The sequence below is a fragment of the Ruditapes philippinarum genome, unplaced genomic scaffold (assembly GCF_026571515.1).
Source record: "Ruditapes philippinarum isolate M1 unplaced genomic scaffold, ASM2657151v2 ctg3495_1_1_1_1, whole genome shotgun sequence".
NCBI lineage: Eukaryota > Metazoa > Mollusca > Bivalvia > Venerida > Veneridae > Ruditapes > Ruditapes philippinarum.
In genome coordinates, this window is record NW_026853797.1 from 141,758 (window position 1) to 159,197 (window position 17,440).

At 33.6% G+C, this 17,440-nt stretch overlaps 2 protein-coding genes across 2 annotated transcripts; both read right to left on the minus strand.

Moving 5' to 3' along the window:
• Positions 1 to 679: 679 nt before the first annotated feature.
• LOC132737913 (cytochrome P450 2B4-like) lies at positions 680 to 7,979 on the minus strand. Its single transcript, XM_060725287.1, has 7 exons — positions 7,596 to 7,979; positions 6,758 to 6,986; positions 5,995 to 6,121; positions 5,153 to 5,327; positions 1,878 to 2,008; positions 1,267 to 1,378; positions 680 to 795 (listed from the first exon to the last, which is right to left on the minus strand). The coding sequence occupies exons 1-7, from the start codon at positions 7,933 to 7,935 to the stop codon at positions 680 to 682; spliced, it is 1,230 nt and encodes a 409-aa protein (XP_060581270.1). The 5' UTR covers positions 7,936 to 7,979.
• A 5,658-nt stretch (positions 7,980 to 13,637) lies between these two features.
• Positions 13,638 to 14,900, minus strand: LOC132737915 (acetylcholine receptor subunit beta-type unc-29-like). Its single transcript, XM_060725288.1, has one exon. It carries the CDS (start codon positions 14,898 to 14,900, stop codon positions 13,638 to 13,640), a length of 1,263 nt encoding a protein of 420 aa, XP_060581271.1.
• Positions 14,901 to 17,440: the final 2,540 nt, after the last annotated feature.

A 17,440-nucleotide genomic window follows, 5' to 3' on the forward strand; every position in this document is an offset into this window, starting at 1 on the left:
TTAGGCTTTAGGATCGTGTAAAATATCCAGACCTTTCCCTTTTTAAATGTAAATCGTTTGTAAAAAGGTTAACAAATACCAGTAAAATAGCTCCATCCGAGCGCAGGTTCGGCCTAGACAATTTCCCGAGGTCCTGAAAAATAAATGATTTTGAATTTATCTGTTTCGTTTTAATTTTAGAAAAACTTCTTTGAATTTGACACTGTTTGGCATTGAAAATCTTAAACTTCGCTGAAATTAAACTAAAGGCTTACCAAAAAAAAACACGATTTCCTACGGTCTAGTTACCCTGGTGCAACCTGATTAGGTTGGGCAGAAAGGTCAACAAATGATGACCTTGTGCCGGTTGTCGTCCAGATCTGATGAGTAAGGCTTTTAATGAAATTGAGAAACTTGTTTTTTTTAGTTTACTGCAATTAAAATTCCTACAACCATTCCCTGAAATGAAAAAGAGCGTTCTTTAATATCTATTCAGCCCAAAATTTATATACATGTACATGAAAAATCAATAACAAATTTAAACATCATTTCAATGGTGAACGGTTTTTCATTATTAAAGGGTACGAGATCACCTGTGGAAAATGGGGATAATTCGCTGCATTCCTTTTATTAACAGACCCATTCTTGTCAATGAATCGTTCAGGACAAGAAACTGGGCTGGAAATTTGGAAAATATTTTTCATCCATACTGACCCGAGGTAAAGAGTAGGAAAAACCAGTGTTCCCTTTTTTGGAATGTCGTAACCGCTTCAGTGTCGTATCGGCGCTTGTTACGTGGGGTACATTCCAGAGGAACTGGAAAGTACAGTGTTAATGTGAATGTAAAAAAAGAACACACGTTTACCTCAAATAATAAAATAATGTGTTTTTTATTTTTGATTATGATTGAATATTGTATTGATGTGTGTTTTTTGTTTTTTCTTTTTACTTTCGGGACTTACTAGTAAGACAGATGCAAGTTTACTTGACGAGATCTGGATAATTAAGAATGGTTTCAAACCATGAAAAGTATTTAAGATTTCCAAGTCTCGTAGGTTCAAATATATGTGTTAACCAATATTAAAAATGATATACAGTGTATAATTAAATACAATTGCAGCAGTATAAGAAAAGCATCACATTTTTTCCCAGGTAAGACAAAAAGTGCCGTATGTCGTTTTTAACCGAGGCAACGTCCGTGACTTTGAATATTCTGTTCTATATTTTATTTATGCGGACTATTAAGGCACATTTTTACTCTGAAAAAGGCGCAGTTAGACGGATTACCTGTGTTGCAAAACATACCTATTGCCGAAATTCTTTGAATTTCCATAAGTGTAGCGTTTACATAAACCAGCTTGTTACGTTCAGAGTACTCGATGACCTTGTCTCCAAATAGCTTAAAAATAACAATCTGATGCAATGGTATGACAGAATCATTGGTCAATCAACGATTTCAAACAACAATTATCTGGTCAAGAAAGTATAGCAGAAAGAATTCATTCCCGTCTGATGTTGGCAAATTTGTTTTTTCGTGTTTTTGTTTTTGTAAATTTGTAAGTCCGTCTCCCTCTAGAATCGAGTAGTCGAGTGTGGTGGTTTTAAACTTCCCTCTTATGGCTGAGGGGTTGCCAATCAAGGGTTGAAGAATCAGAATTGCAGCTATACATTTATCCCTGAGTGAATAGTAAGAGGCGACTTTATGGGGGTTCGAATAACTTGAGTCTATGTATCACTTAGATCCAGCAGATGTTGTGGTTTTGACTTCTGGTGTTGCTCAACATTTTTAAAACCCGAATTAGCCAAATTATCTGTCCTGTTTTGAAGCCATATGACTTAAATTGTGTTGGTGTGACGTAAAACCAAACGACAAAGTAAAGTAAACAAGAACCTGTTCAATTTCCTGCTGACATTTTCGTTGAACATTCAGGTTTCTCGGTCATAAAAAAAAACGCCCAGTCTAGAGTGGAAGATGTTGTCTCTGATCCAGCTATAAACAGATCGACTATCACACGAAACATGTTGCCTTCTGATAAATCATATAAAATAGAACTTATAATATTACCAATTAAAATGGTAAATTATGATGTAAAGAGACAGATTGAATATAAGTTCTGATAAATCTAGATTTATGATCTAGAGGTCCTATACTCGGATATGTAGATAGATATGATTTTAACAAGACAGCATACTGAAAATTTATATTTTCACAAGTAGCTAGTATACTAATAGACAGGACTGATTTTAAGAAAATATGAATGCTAGAGGCATTTTATAGTACAAGTTATGATCTTGAGTGTTTTTAACAATATGGGTATGTTGAAGACGATGAGGGTGGATACAAAGAAAATAAATTGACCTTGTCCTTCAAAGTTCAATTCAAAATGGCCGCTTTAAAAATTCTAAAATAGGGTCATTAAAAAACTACAATGATTTACAAATGCTGCAATTAATTATTCTTGTCAAAATCAAATCGATTATTTAATATGATCAGATTTGAATGAGATTGGCCACCAAACTATAGCGATTATAATGCCTAATGGCTCAATTAACAGTATATAGAGTAATGTTTTACTAGCGCGTTAAGGTATAATAATAAGATTGAAAAAAATCACTTTTTATGTTTTTTATTTGACTTATATTTAACAATAAGCTTAGTTTATAAATATTACCAAAGAATAAATATTTCGTAATAACAAATTAATATTCCATAATTACGAAATAATATTTCGTAATAACGAATCAATATATCATAATTAAGATTTTATATTTCGTTAAAACGAAATAATATTTCTAATTGGAATGTATTATCGTCGTAAAACGAATTCAATTCCGGGAGAAAGTGTGGAAAATATCACTTTAAGGTGTTCCGTAATTTTCAACATTATTTTTGTAGCTATGATATTTTTTTAAGTTGTTCATATGTTTTGCACTTATTATGGTATTTATGTCTTTAAAATGAATATTTAAAAATAATTTTTAAATGTCAAAAAAAAATGTCATTTCAATGCCATAAACACAACACAAACCGAGACAAAAAAGTGTTTAAAATATATACTGCATCCCCCTCCTACCCCCCTCCCCCAAAAATAAAATAAAAAATAAAATAGGATATCTAAAAGTAACAGCAAAAGTTATCTATAAAAAATTATTTGTTGTAAATCGAGTAATATTTTCTTGACCATATAAAAAAGTCACCGTGGGGTAGGCTACAATAGTAGAGGTGTTAAAAATATAATTGTAATAACCCTTTGTTAGCCATTGAAATAGTATTTAATGTATAAAGGATTTTCAAAAAATGGTTTATTATTCAGAGCGGGCGCTATGGTGCAGTGGGTAACACTGTCTGCCTACAAATCAAGGGTCGTGAGTTCGATTCCACCGCTACTCCACTGAACGAATAAAAATGACTACGAGATTGACATAACCAGAACATAGACACAGAATGACGGAAACTATAGAAACAAGAGAAGACCTTAACGGAACAGGAAACAAGTACCGAAAGTACAAGACCGAAGACGACGACCGATAACAGAAGGAAAACGGAGACAAGAACTGACAACAAGCGAACAGAGTCGAGGACCGATAACATAAGAACAGAGACAGGAACCGATAACAGAAGAACTGACAACAAAGACGAGAACCGATAACAGAAGAACTGACAACAACCAAACAGAGACGTCGACCGATAACAGAAAAACAGAAGTAGGGACCGATAACAGAAGAACATAGACGATGACTGATTCCAGAAGAATGGTATCGGTGATCGATAACAGAGACGGGGACCGATAACAGAAGAACTGACAACAAGACAACGGAGACGAGGATTGATAACAAAAAATAGAGACCAGGACCGATAACAAAATAACACCACAGACAGGATTGAGCGAAAGGAAGAATGGAGACGGGGATCGATAACAGAGAGGGGTACCTATGACAGAAAAAATTGACAACAAGAAAACGGAGACCAGGACTCTGATTACAGGAAGAATGAGACGAGAACGGATAACAGAACATCTAACAACAAAAGAACTGGAGACCAGGACGATTATAGAAGAACGAAGATCACGACCAATAACAGAAGAACTGGCAACAAGAGAACTGCGACGAGGATCAATAACAAAAGAACGAAGACGACGACCGATAACAGAAGAAAAAAACACCAAAACCCAAGAGTACTCAGAGAAAAAACTGCCTTTAATTAATGTATATTTTTTTTGCATGCTTCTTAAGTGGTACACGTTTTAACCCCCTCACACATCTTGACGCTGAAGGCATTCCGAGGTAGCCACTCTATATGCTTGCATTTAGAGTGCCAGATTAAAATCTAGCATATAGGGCAGGAAAGAGTGTAGTGTTTCGCTGCGTAAACCCTAAATATGTTTTAAATGCCTTAAAATTTTCAGTACTATCTTTAATATTACTTCTATATTACATTATATTAGCCTATAGAAAAAATGTCTGCCATCTTGGATTTTTCGGCCATACTGGATTGTTTTGTGCTTTTTAATTCTGTTTTTGGTGTCTAATTTTTTGGTTTTACCTAAACATGCATTGAGACAAAAAATTTCAGGCTTTTTCCTTTCTTTGATTATCATCCATTTAATAATAAGAAATTTGGCGGACATTTTAGTGGTCATTTTAAATGGCCATTTCAATGGTCAAGATCAAGTTTTTTCAATTGGTATCCACCTTTATCGGATTCAGCATACCTTAAATAGGTAAAATAAACCAAGATACCACCTTTGGTACTTCAAAAATGCCTCTAGCATCTTTATAGGGACCAAATTCTCAAAATCAGTCCTGTCTATAACGTTACAGTAATTATTTAGAATCACAAAGTCTTGTTACTTAATACTTCATATGCAATTTATGATAGTACTTCCAGTGGGACTAAAGGTCATAGTTCTTAAATTATGCTTTTCACCTTTTATTCTAAAGAACTAATGGTAAGTTTTTGGATGGATCTAACACTACCTTCGAAAATACGTAAAATATTTAAAACTTTCCATATACATGGCACAGACCATAAAAATTTGAAATGAAAGAAATAGATGAAGGTTGAAATGTGTCCAAATGACAGCGGGACAACATGACATTGGGACGACGGGACACTGTAGAATTGCGTAGGCCGGTGTGAAATGGTGTATACATATGTAACTACTTTACTTACTTGTTATGATTTTCTTAACGCTCTCATCTTTGAGTCGTGACGTTTTTATATAGAGATCTACAAAATCACGGATGTTGTCCTCATCGAACGTAGCCTCGTGTTCATCTATTAGCTCATATATATACTTCCTTATAGCTTTAACAGAAGCTGTTCGCTTCACTTCTAACTCCACACCCTGAGTTTTAAATTGAACATATTTTCTTGCAAATTTAAAATCTTGTTTTGCGAACAAGATGAGAAACGTAGGCTATTTTGAATTTAAGGTTGTTTGCAGTATTTTAAATTCTTATATTCCCTACTTTTTTATAAATGGTTTTAAGTCAATATAACATTACCATCATGTATATAAGGGTCATATATAGCACAAAAATCGTTAATACAGGGCCAGTAAAATGTATTGGTAACGAAGTTTTAAAATTTTCCAAGTTGTTTTTTTGTGGCGTTTGTCAATCGTAACGAATTATAAAAGCTAGTGATGCAGTTAAGACATTGATAGTAATAGAGGGATCGCACGTTTAATCATCTGCTCCACCAATAACAAAAAAATATTTGTCTCTTTACCAAGTATGTCAACGATGCAGGGTAGCCTCAGGAACGGGACAGCTGCTGTACTTGCCACTTCCGAAAAACATACAAAAACAACAGAAAAAACTAGATTTTTCAGGAGGGCGTTGCAGAGATACTCAACGGAAGTGCATAAATACATGTACATAAACAGAAAGAAAAACCAACTTCTATGTTGGTTTTATTTCACACATTATTATACAATACTTTATTCCAAATACTTTTTTTTCATTTTTAATCAATTCTGTTAATGGTTGAATCTTCAGTCGGTAAATTACCTGTTTATTCAAGAATCTACTGATGAACTTTGGCATATAGTTTGACGGAGTTAGCGGTCCTGGTCCTGATACTAGTACATTTGACATATTCCTGACTTTATCAGAGTTGGGGTCATCGTATTCGTACCTGACGAAGATAATGACGATATAAATAACTTTACACATAATATTTTGTCATATCTTTTTCAACTACGGCCTGATTTATCTTTTAAGATTATCTAATCTAAATATATTTTAAAACATTTATCAACTGTTTAGGAAAAAATCTGGTAAGTTTTAAATAATAAAATCGTCAACTTGTGTCTTATGCATGCTCATGACTTTTTATTACAACAAGACGCATGAACTTGCATTAAAATATTACCTCTAATTATCTACAAAGTACATGTACAATAAACCAAATTTCAGTTATGTGAGTTTCTATTCCTTAATCATTTGCCAAGTTAAACATTTAATGTCATGCTTTTATTTTTCTCTGTGTCACAATCATACATTTATTCCATTTTTTTGAAAGAGAATTCCCTTTAGCAAACCAGTTGGGGGGGGTATGATAGCCATGTTTTATCATACTTGTTTTTGATATAAAATATCAGTCCTTAAACCACTGGAACCAAACGTAATTAGCCACTGTCAATTGAAAAGAGCCAGGCTGTACCGCATCCTATAGGCCTACTGTCCCAGTGTTACATGTTGAAAAGTTGGAAACTTTAAAATGTAGTAATAACTAACAACAAAAAGATTTATCGTTATTTTCAATAAATACCTTTTACCAAATATGATACTGTAAATGACATTGCCCACGAGCTTCTGCATCAGTCCGTCAATTGCCGTCGGCTTTCCATTTATTGACGTCAGTTTTGACGTTACAGCTTCGGTCTCAATTATGATGCGTTCCTCGATTGACGTTTTACCGACGCCGAAATCTCGAAGGGCTTGAAGTGAAAATCGTCGAGCCTCCCTCCATGCTGAGTTATATCGACAAAATATCACACCTGAATCAAGATGTGACATTCAACATATTGATATGCCCTCAAAATTGTTGTTGTTTTACTAGATCTAACTGTGTACACATGATTTAAAAAGTAGAACCATTATCAAGGGACGGGACGTGTAGTTGTTTACACTTAGTTCAATTGCAAATTTGACAAATTGGCTACCGGGTCATGAAAAGTTTATAATGCCAGTCCGTATTTTCTCCAGTAAAGTTGGTTTGTATGTTATTTTAAAATTTTGAATATGTCCATTCATTAAGGCAATGTTTATGACAATCTCGCTTTAAGATTAAAGCAGGTCACTTTTGTTGTGATTGATCATGAAATCCTTCTTACGATCATTCGAACGGTACCTCTGGCATATGCAGAAGTAAGCAATTTCTTGCGTAAGTGAAGGTATCTAGGCATGTAGTTCGTGAAAAGTCGACATATTCCGCATCTTTTACGCGTCAAATAGAAATTGAAAAAGTGGTAATATGATAAGGAGAAGCATGTTTCAAAACTTGAAAACCCATTGCATTCTTAGTAAATATTACCTACGGTGAATAACGGACATGCCCGATTTTTTACGATCGATTGCACATGAGAAGATTCAATATGGAAATTTACCTGCTTCGTCGTCTGATTTCGGAAGTAAGGCATTTGTACCCTTAAGTCTGTCACTGAACACCTCTGCCTTCTTTACAAGAGCTTCATTGATGATATCAAAACCTGAGAGAACTACAACTAACTGCTGACCAAGATAAAATCGGAATATATTGCCGAAACGTTTCGACTCTTCGTAAAACACCAAATGTGGTCTTCTGCCCGGAAGTTTTCGCAACAAGTTCCATGATCCTATAACCGGAAACCCGTAATATCCTGGCGGGAGATTTTCTTTCTTTTTTGACACCAGTATAAAAGATAAGAGAAAAACACCAAGAAAGACTAGAATAAAACTTATATCCATTGCAAATTTGTAATCGAGATTCAACTCACTTATAAAGGTAGGTTATATTATGATTAATGAAGGTCAGTGTTTAAATATATGATGTATTAATGGGACGATAAAAAATGGGACAAAAACATTTTACATCTTGATTAGACAATGAAGGTTACAAAAGTTGGTGTGCTTTATGACACAGATTTATCAATTATTTATGACGCTCGGCGTTTTATCTGCTTATGCATATATATGTACTGTAAAAGTACTGATAAAAACATCAATGTTAATGTTAGTAGGTCAAAACTTGATTGTATTGTAGGAATGATGTAAATGGGTAATACAAATTCTTATATAACTATGTAGAGGTATTTTAGCTTATACGTGTACGTGTATGTTATGGGCTAGTCTGCCAACTGACCAAGTCTTAGCTTTCTGTCCTGTATAAGTCAGATCCCAATACTGAGCCATTTTTTTACACCAGTACAAATATTTCCACTAGTTAAAGCTTGATGCCATATAATTATTTAAGTCTTATTTTTAAGACCATGATGTTTCAAACAAAAACAATTTGATAAGTTTTGTCACTGGTGGTTTTGTATACAGTACACAATTGTCAAGTAATTTTCCCATTCCTGGAGCCAATTTTGAACAAAGGGGCACAATTCAAACACCCCCTAGAATGTAACCACTAAACAATGAATACCAAATATGGTTTCAAACAGAAAGAATTTTTAAGCTTACAAGAAGGTTCTTAAGATTTTTCCTGTATCAGTAAGTACATACAAAATGAGTGACACATGAATCTGGGCTAAGGCCATAATGTACGTATCTTGTGCACGGCATGGAATGTGAAAAGAAAGGTAACCGACGAACGAAAGACTTACGCTGGAGACCTATCCTGGCACATTGTACCTGGTGAGGTAATAATTGAATCGGCTGAACTGTGGGTAAAATGATTTGATGGTTTCTTACGAGATGGTTTTGCATATCATTCTTTTGCAGGAAAGATAGAAATATTTTTGCACAGTTTTGATGGAGCTACTGTTTTTTTGTAGATCTTTTGACATGACAATTTGAGATCACGGTGGCGAACAGCTTTGATATGCTCGGAATGTTTTTTTGATATTATTTTTATCAAAAGAATGTTTACAGACGATAGGAAAGAACTTTATTCAACTGGAATAAAAATATCACAATTGATTGTGTTCTTAATTTTTATATGGGCATAATTACAATTAAATTTGGTAAAATTACCAGCCCATTGAATACATGTATTAACAAAGTATAGCCTACAATCACACATTTAAATATTCCATTTTTTTTTTACATTTTACATTTCTATACTTTCAATCTTCACGGGACCAAAATGATTGAGAGAGCACAACTTTACATTTTTCTGCAAGACTTTTCATCCAAATAATCATTTGACCATATGATCCTCATATATCTTAAGCAGTGCAAGAGGTATGTAACAACGTTTATACATCGTATTATGCAATAAACAATGGCAACCCTAACTCTAAGAATCAGCACGGACTTGAGGTGAAGTATCATCTATCTGGTAAAAAGTCTGCCCTGTAAATTGGCCATATTTCCAGCTATTTTGTCGCAATGACTAAACATTTCGACGACAAAACTATGGAGACATTGGAGGGCCAAAACAGGAGAATAAGATTATTGATTTTTACTGGCCTCGGTTAAAATTCAATGCTATATGGGTAAATTATTGCGACAAAACGAGAGCGGACAATTTATCCCGTCAACAAGTCCGGTTCTACTGTATAAAGGATGGGTATCAGATGTTTAGGAAAACAAGTGAGGGGAAATTAACTAATACCAATTTTCAAGCATATAAATAGGTTTATTGCATATCATTTTCCATCAGTACTAATAAGACGATAACAAAACAATAGAATTTAGTGTTTTTTTTTCTTAATTGAATGTTTCATTTTTCAAGAGTGATCAAGAAATTACCAAGTTTAACAGATCTTTAAGTGTTAAAACAAATATATTTTTGTGTTACAGCAAAATAGAAAAATAGATTCACACTTATTCTGTGTGATTTAATTTGAGTTAAGAAATTTTATGATAATAATCTCAATGATTTGTTTCCATTGAAATCTAGAAATTAAAAAAAAAAAATACCAAAACAAACAAAAACATAAAAAAAAACATCCTGACTATATTACATGGCATATGTATATCATTTGCTTCTTTCTCATTTTCTAATTCATGTCTTATTTACAGACACAATAATTACATCCGTTCTAAAGTATTCCAAGTACCAAAGCACAATTTAATGTAAACTAGAAGTCAAATACAAAATAACACAACACATATATATTGCTCAAAAATAATGTGATTTATACATTCCTATCTGTTGTCAAGAGACTGGATTAAAAAAGACTGGATTAAAAAAGGAAGATAGAAATTTTTTATCTGTAAAAGAACAGTAAATTGTTATCGTCCACCTAATTTAGAAATATAGAAACGAAACACGTAAAGTATAATATGATCCATCATTTTTCAACCAAAAGGGACATTATACTGGAAAATCTTTTTTTCTCGTTATAATTTGAAGTTGTCTCCCTTTATGAAAATATTATAGACTACAAAATGTATTTAACTACACCCTTTATGTTACAAGTAAAATGGTTTCCTGCGGTGAACATTTTAATGACATTTAACTATTTTCAAGATTTTTTTTTTTGGGGGGGGCGGGGATAAATAAACGTTTGTATCAGGAATATAGTTGACAATTGAATATAGAAGAAGGACTTTGGAAACTGGTGACCGTTGAAGACCGGAGAAGGTCGAACATAAAACAATTATTTCTTTTTAAGAAAATGATTAAATAGGCCTACCATTTTATGAATAATTCCGAGCAAAATTTTAATAAAGTAAACACACAAGTTTACGCAGAAAATATCTCTATTTATTATGGCAGATGCCCCTACGAATATTTTAATTCTGTAAATTTTCAGTATAAACAATTCATTGTTTGTAAAATTTGAGATACATATTAAAGAAATATTGATAATTTTCAAACACTCCTTTATTTAAATTTTCCACGTTAAACGGTAAAATATTTATAGAAAATTAGAAATATCACGTAATAGTTTTTTGTTCTTGATAAGCTGTAATTCGGACTAATTCCCTACAGGTAAATCCGTAACGTACCGGCAAACGGTATTTAGCTAGGTTTTCGAAAAGGTCAATTAACCAATCATGTACGGTTTCCAGATCACATGCTCCTCCATGTACCGAAAACAGGTCACGTGCTCCTCCATGCCTCAAAAGTTAAACGCGTACCAATACCCAGCGGTCTGGAATGATTATCAGCTGATTGCTTTGTTCCATACCTAATGAAGTCTAATACTTGTAAATGACAAAAGCTGATAATATTTAGATCTATTTTTTTCTAAAAAGTGGGAAAGTATTCACGAATCTATCATAGATACAAATTGCTAGTAGAAATGCTTCGATGTAATGATCACTAAAAACACATACAAAATAAAATAATAAAAAAAACAACAACAACATCAACAAAGAAATAACAAAAACAACAACAATAAAAATATAAAAATCAAAGCACAGAAGGCGCTGAATTTGTTTGGGTCTCAGAATGTAAGAAAGGTGCAGGTTGTGAGATTATATGTTTAGTGCCACCAATGCTTTCCAGCGTTTTAATTGTAGTAAATTGGCTATAAGACTAATTGCAACACTGATATTCAATCCAATGTTTATTTGACTTTAACAATTTAAAAAAATAAGTTACCTTTACTGGGATTTGAACTCCAGACTAAGCGAGCCCGAAAACCCTTCAGCCACGGTTAAATTTATATGTGAACGGCCTGAAGAAAACCATATTATTCTAAATTAGGGCTTGTAACGACTTTTAACTGTTGTTTAACACAGATGTAAATAATCCTGAAGCTTACTATAAGCATGTATATTTATAAAGAATCAAAGGGCTTCATGTTCTTTGGTATTTTCTGATCTTTGCAATCTAAATCGTACTGTATATCTGTATGCATTTTCCTGTATAAGTTTATTTTTATGTATTATAATTCATTTTGTAAGGCACATACGGAATTCTGCATAACTAGAGTTGCATCAAAAAATCATTTATGTACTTTTTTTACGACAGCCACACTTTATCCTTGTAAATCATGGCTACTTCCTTAACAAAAACAATTAAAAAAGAATTTAACCAAAAAAAAATTTCCTCGACTGGGATTCGAACTCGAGACCTCTCTCTCACTAAGCGAGCGCGTTACCACTGTACCGCGGAGAAGTTATACACAGTATGTCTGAATAATATCAAGTCATTCTAAATTTAGAACTTCCATTGCATTCAGGTTTGTAATCCTTATTAATTTCGAGGTATTTTGTTCAGGGTAAACCTGTTGTTTAAAATTGAAGTAAATATTTTAGCGAAAATCCTCTCGCCCAAACAGTCCGACATGTAGAATCTATATATTCCACTACTCGGTTTGTGTAGTATTCGGTAATCTACATGGCTAAAAATAGTATTTTCATTGATAAAATCATATTCATCCGCGTAATTTGTGATTGTGCATTTATTGACAATTCTATAAGCCAACGCTATTGTTTAACTTTAAATGCGTTGTAATTTGTTGGATACTTGTAACAAAATAAAATATTTCTTTCTTTTAAATCGCTAGTTTTAAGCTGTTTTGAGAACTACTTGTTGTTAGGTTTGTCATAAACTTCTGTGTCAGAGATTGAATGTCCGCTTTGTATTTAGTTATTTTCGATCAGAAAATACCAGAAAACAATATTAGAAATCTTCGACCATTCGGGAATTACTTTGCTTGAAAATTGATGCGCCTGTCTTTGACCATCTTTACGCAGTGATCTCCCCTGAATTTTTCGGCTTTAGTGTACATACAAAAGGGAAGTAACCGCTTCAAAAAAGTGGACTACTTTCGGCATTTGCAATTAAGAACATTAGACTCTGAAATTTCGCTACCATTATTTGTTTGGTCTGACGACCCAAACAAATAAAAACACACAACGCAAAAATAGAAACGTAAGAAAATTTTAACAAAGACATAGGAACAAAAGCAGTAACAGCAATAATAATAAAAATAATAATAGTTATGATATTAAAACACGCCGTGGGTACATACGACAAAACCAACATAATGCGTTTGCGACCAGCATGGATCAAGACCAGCCTGCGCATCCGCGCAGTCTGATCAGGATCCATGCTGTTCGCTATCAGTTTCACTTCTTGTAATAGGGTTTGTAAGCGAACAGCATGGATCCTGATCAGACTGCGCGGATGCGCAGGCTGGTCTGGATCCATGCTGGTCGCAAACGCACTATGTTGGTTTTGTCATGACACGGCTCATATAATTAGCTTGTTTTAAGTAGACCTGTCCATCTTTCAGTGTTAACAAAACCATTTTATTTTTAGGAAAAATTTCGAAAAATGTACTGACTTAAATAGCCGACAGTGCAGACTATGATCACACAGCACGGATGTCCCGGATGATATTGGTCTGCACTGGTTGCATTGGTCGATTCAGCTGCTGCCTGCATTGTAAATATTCCAATCAAAACAAAAGATGCCGTTTGAAACCTTCTACAAGTAAGTGGCATGTAAAGCAAACAAATATTTTCGAATCACAAATATATCACCAAGTCACATGATTGTACAAACTTTATCAGGAACGTTTTAAAGTATCACTTTGACACTACTCCAGATTTATTCCAAGAGATACGAAAAATGCAATTGTGAATAAAATATGCAAACTCGTGAATAGTAAAAACATGTATTTTGGCGGTATGATTTGTTTAGAACGATCCGTTTTGTCTGTCTCGTTTGTGGGCTCTTCGAATACTTCGTCGTCATCCCAGGCCGAGGTTATCGATGAAACACGGACATCTCGTGCTGTAGCTGTGCTTTGAGTCATTTCCGGTCTAATTACGTCATCCTTTTCTGAACTTACTTTAGCCTTTTTCACGGGAACGAGATTTCCGAAACACGAATCGGTTCTGCAGGTGGATACTTTAAAGATATCAAGAGCTATCACCATAACAACGACATTGAGTAGAAACTCTGAGAATTGATAATAGACAATAATGGACACCGGTCTTGCATTTGAAGGAACGTACGAGATGACCCATAATAACACAACTAGAACGCCCAGCATGCTTGTAATACTGTAATTTACTCTCTCGGTGTCTTGTGGGAGTAATAATACAAACAAATGCACCATACTGGTCACAACAGTGGTTGCAACAATAATTAAAGTCATATACTGAGCTTTCCTCTGGAGTGTTAATTTGAAATCTGCGTACGGATGTGATTGCACACTATAACTTGTTGCAGACGATCCTTTAAGTTCCCATAAGCTATTACCTACATAAAGCGTTGTTCCTATAGTGCTTTGTGTAACTGCGACTGTCATTTCCGTATCTACCAAATTCAGGGAAGATATTTGGATCGAACACTCCTGCTTATCAAATGGAAAGAAAGCGTTTGAATCACACGTGACTTTGGTATAAATTTGCGGTTTCCAAATTACTTGAGCTGTATTCAGATTAAACTTTACTACGTCATCGTCTGATCCTACAATAGCAGCAGACGACAAGGAGTTCACTATTAACAAAGGTGGTGTCCATATAGAAGACGCCGACACGCTGACATCTATGTCGTCTGCGACAATTGTGAACCGTTCTTCCGTCCATTTAACTGTTAGATATCCAGATATAATTGCACTTCCGGTATCGTCTTCAAAACCGACGACAGAAACTAAATCAAAGTCAATAGTAACTGCTATGGTCGATCCGACCGTATCCACCGGAACAACTGCCTGTTTGTCGAAATAGGCATCAATTAAATTAGCAAACTCATCGTCCAAGTCCGATAACAATGTTATCTGTGATGATACTAATATACCCGGAACAAACACCAAGTATAAACTGGTTATGCTACATAGCATGAAAGAGGCCATCTATAGAAAATGTTTTCACTTAAATAGCCGGTATGTATCTTGTGAATTCTGCCTTAGAAATAAACTAGACACTCAACTGAGCCTGAAGTCCTGATACTGCCACGTGATTAAACATTTTTAATCAGAATTATCGACTGTGAATCTGCAGTTTTATTTGTATAAAATGCCAATTTAAAAATGAAAAAAACATGATTATTTGCCAATCCTCATTATAAAACGTTCCACGCAATTAAAGATATTGACAGTTTAATTTTGTTTTGAATTGATCCATGTTCTTTACTTGTGTTACTTTTTCAAAGTCTTCAAAATTGTTTTCAATAAAACAGTTTACTACGTAATACCTGAATTACATTTACAAACTGCCTTTATGACATTGACAAGATAATTAATTTTAAAGCAGCACATCACATACAGCAAGCGGACTAATCAAGCATTCGTTTGTTCCGATTATTGTAAAAAACAAAAATGAAAACATATTCGCGAGTTTTGTTTGTAAATAATCAAACGATACAATTATTTATTGATAAAATAAACCATGTGTAAGAGCTCGTAAATTGAAGGAAAATATGCCTTTAGAAAAGAAATGGAAAAAAAACCAGAAAAAAAAACAACATAATTATACAGTAAAAACACTTAAATGGACCCTGTCGGGACTTAACCAAAAGTCCGGTTTTCAGAGGATTCCGGTTTTCAGAGGTTTTATACATTTATTGATAATTATGATGTGTTTGAACATTGACTTTGTTTTCATTTTGTATTTACTTTTCAACCCTTTTTTCTAAGTACTTTACATATGTATTCAGCCACGAAAAAATGTGTTGCTAAGAATTCCCTGTCTACAGACGTACGGTTTTTATCACATATTTATTCATTTATTTTTAATTAAATAATTAATTAATTAATTTATTTATTTATTTACTTATTTATTTATTTTTTAATTTTAACATCTACTTGCAGATCTGAATGTACATTATTTCGTTCTTGATTTAGCTTCGAGAAACTAGCTTTAATTGGATGCCTTTGTAAATTTAGGCCTTGATACTGTATTGAAAAGAATGTTTAAAAAATATAACTGGTATTTCGCTGATAAGATTTGAAATTTTAGACGTTATTTACGAACTTAAAGATTGTAACCTTAATTTCAGATGTGATAAGAGGTCAGTATATACAGTGATGACTTATAAGATTTTAAGAACTAGTCAAAATTGCTTCTAAGTCCGAGTGTATAAGAAATAAATCAGTAATGACATAAACTGTTTGATCCGTATATCAGATACATATTAACAATATGCTTATCAGAAAACGCGAATTTTAATATCGTAATTTATAAAATTAAATGATCTATTAGCAAGATAGTCCTTTCATTTTTTAACGCTACTTTGGTTTAGATTTCAAATGTTTGTATTTTTTGTACTGAAAATATGTGCTATTAAGACAATCGGCATAACTCGGCTATTATCAAGTCCTTACCCGAAGACTGACGGAAAGAGCCGGAAAGTTGCAATTGCTAGTACACTTTGTGCGTTATTGAAAGTACATTTTAACACTGTTTTCATGTGTAACAATTAAATATATAATTGGTAGTTATTTTCAAGTTTGCGATTCTAATAAGAAAAAGAATGATTTAAGAAAAAACAACAAACAAAACAACAAAAAACAATAGTATATATTAATGAATATTCACAGCAATAACAATAAAAAAGTAATGAAGCCGACGACGAAGACGATGGTCCTGATGTTGTTGTTTTTGTTGTTGTTGTTGATGACGATGATAATGATGAGATGATGATGACGACGACGACAGCCACAACAACAACAACGACGACGACGACGATGATATGATGATTATGATGATGATGTAGAAATGACCGTAGACATAATCTAACTCTACGCCTTTACGCCTTAATCGATTGTGCCTACAGTTATAGTAGTAACTAATTATCGTTCAAAGTTTATAAATTCATTTGCAGTATTGATGAAGTATAACAAAGAAGCAATAAGGTTTATTCTTATAAATTTAACAAGCTATGATAAAATCCAAATGCTTTAACATTTTGAAACTACAAAAATGTAAATTATTGAGTAGAGTTTTTTCTCTCCCTTTTTTCAAGTTGCAAACTCGTGAGTCGTAAATATACTCCTTTTCTTTTTTATTTACTGCTGTATTCAGCACACATTGCATATGACTCATTTGACTTACGATAAGATAAAAAGTTTTTCCCATTTCAATGACGAAGATAATTGTTACGATTCGCTACTTTTTGTGTCACCAGTAAATAATGGTACAAGGAAAACGACCGTCAAAAATGCTTGCCCACCCGAGAAAGCAAGGAAAAAGAATGTATCAAGAATCCTCCCAACTTCTGGCCACGAAACCTCTTCTTCAAGATCAGCAAGAGAGTCGATGTCACTTTCTTCAGAATCGTCTTCTATTACATTGCTTTTCTTCGACGTGACACTTTGCTTTCGCTTTTGCGAAATATTAACTTTCTCGTGCACGACGGGTTTTGGTAATTTTTCTTTCTTTTCTTTCATTGAAT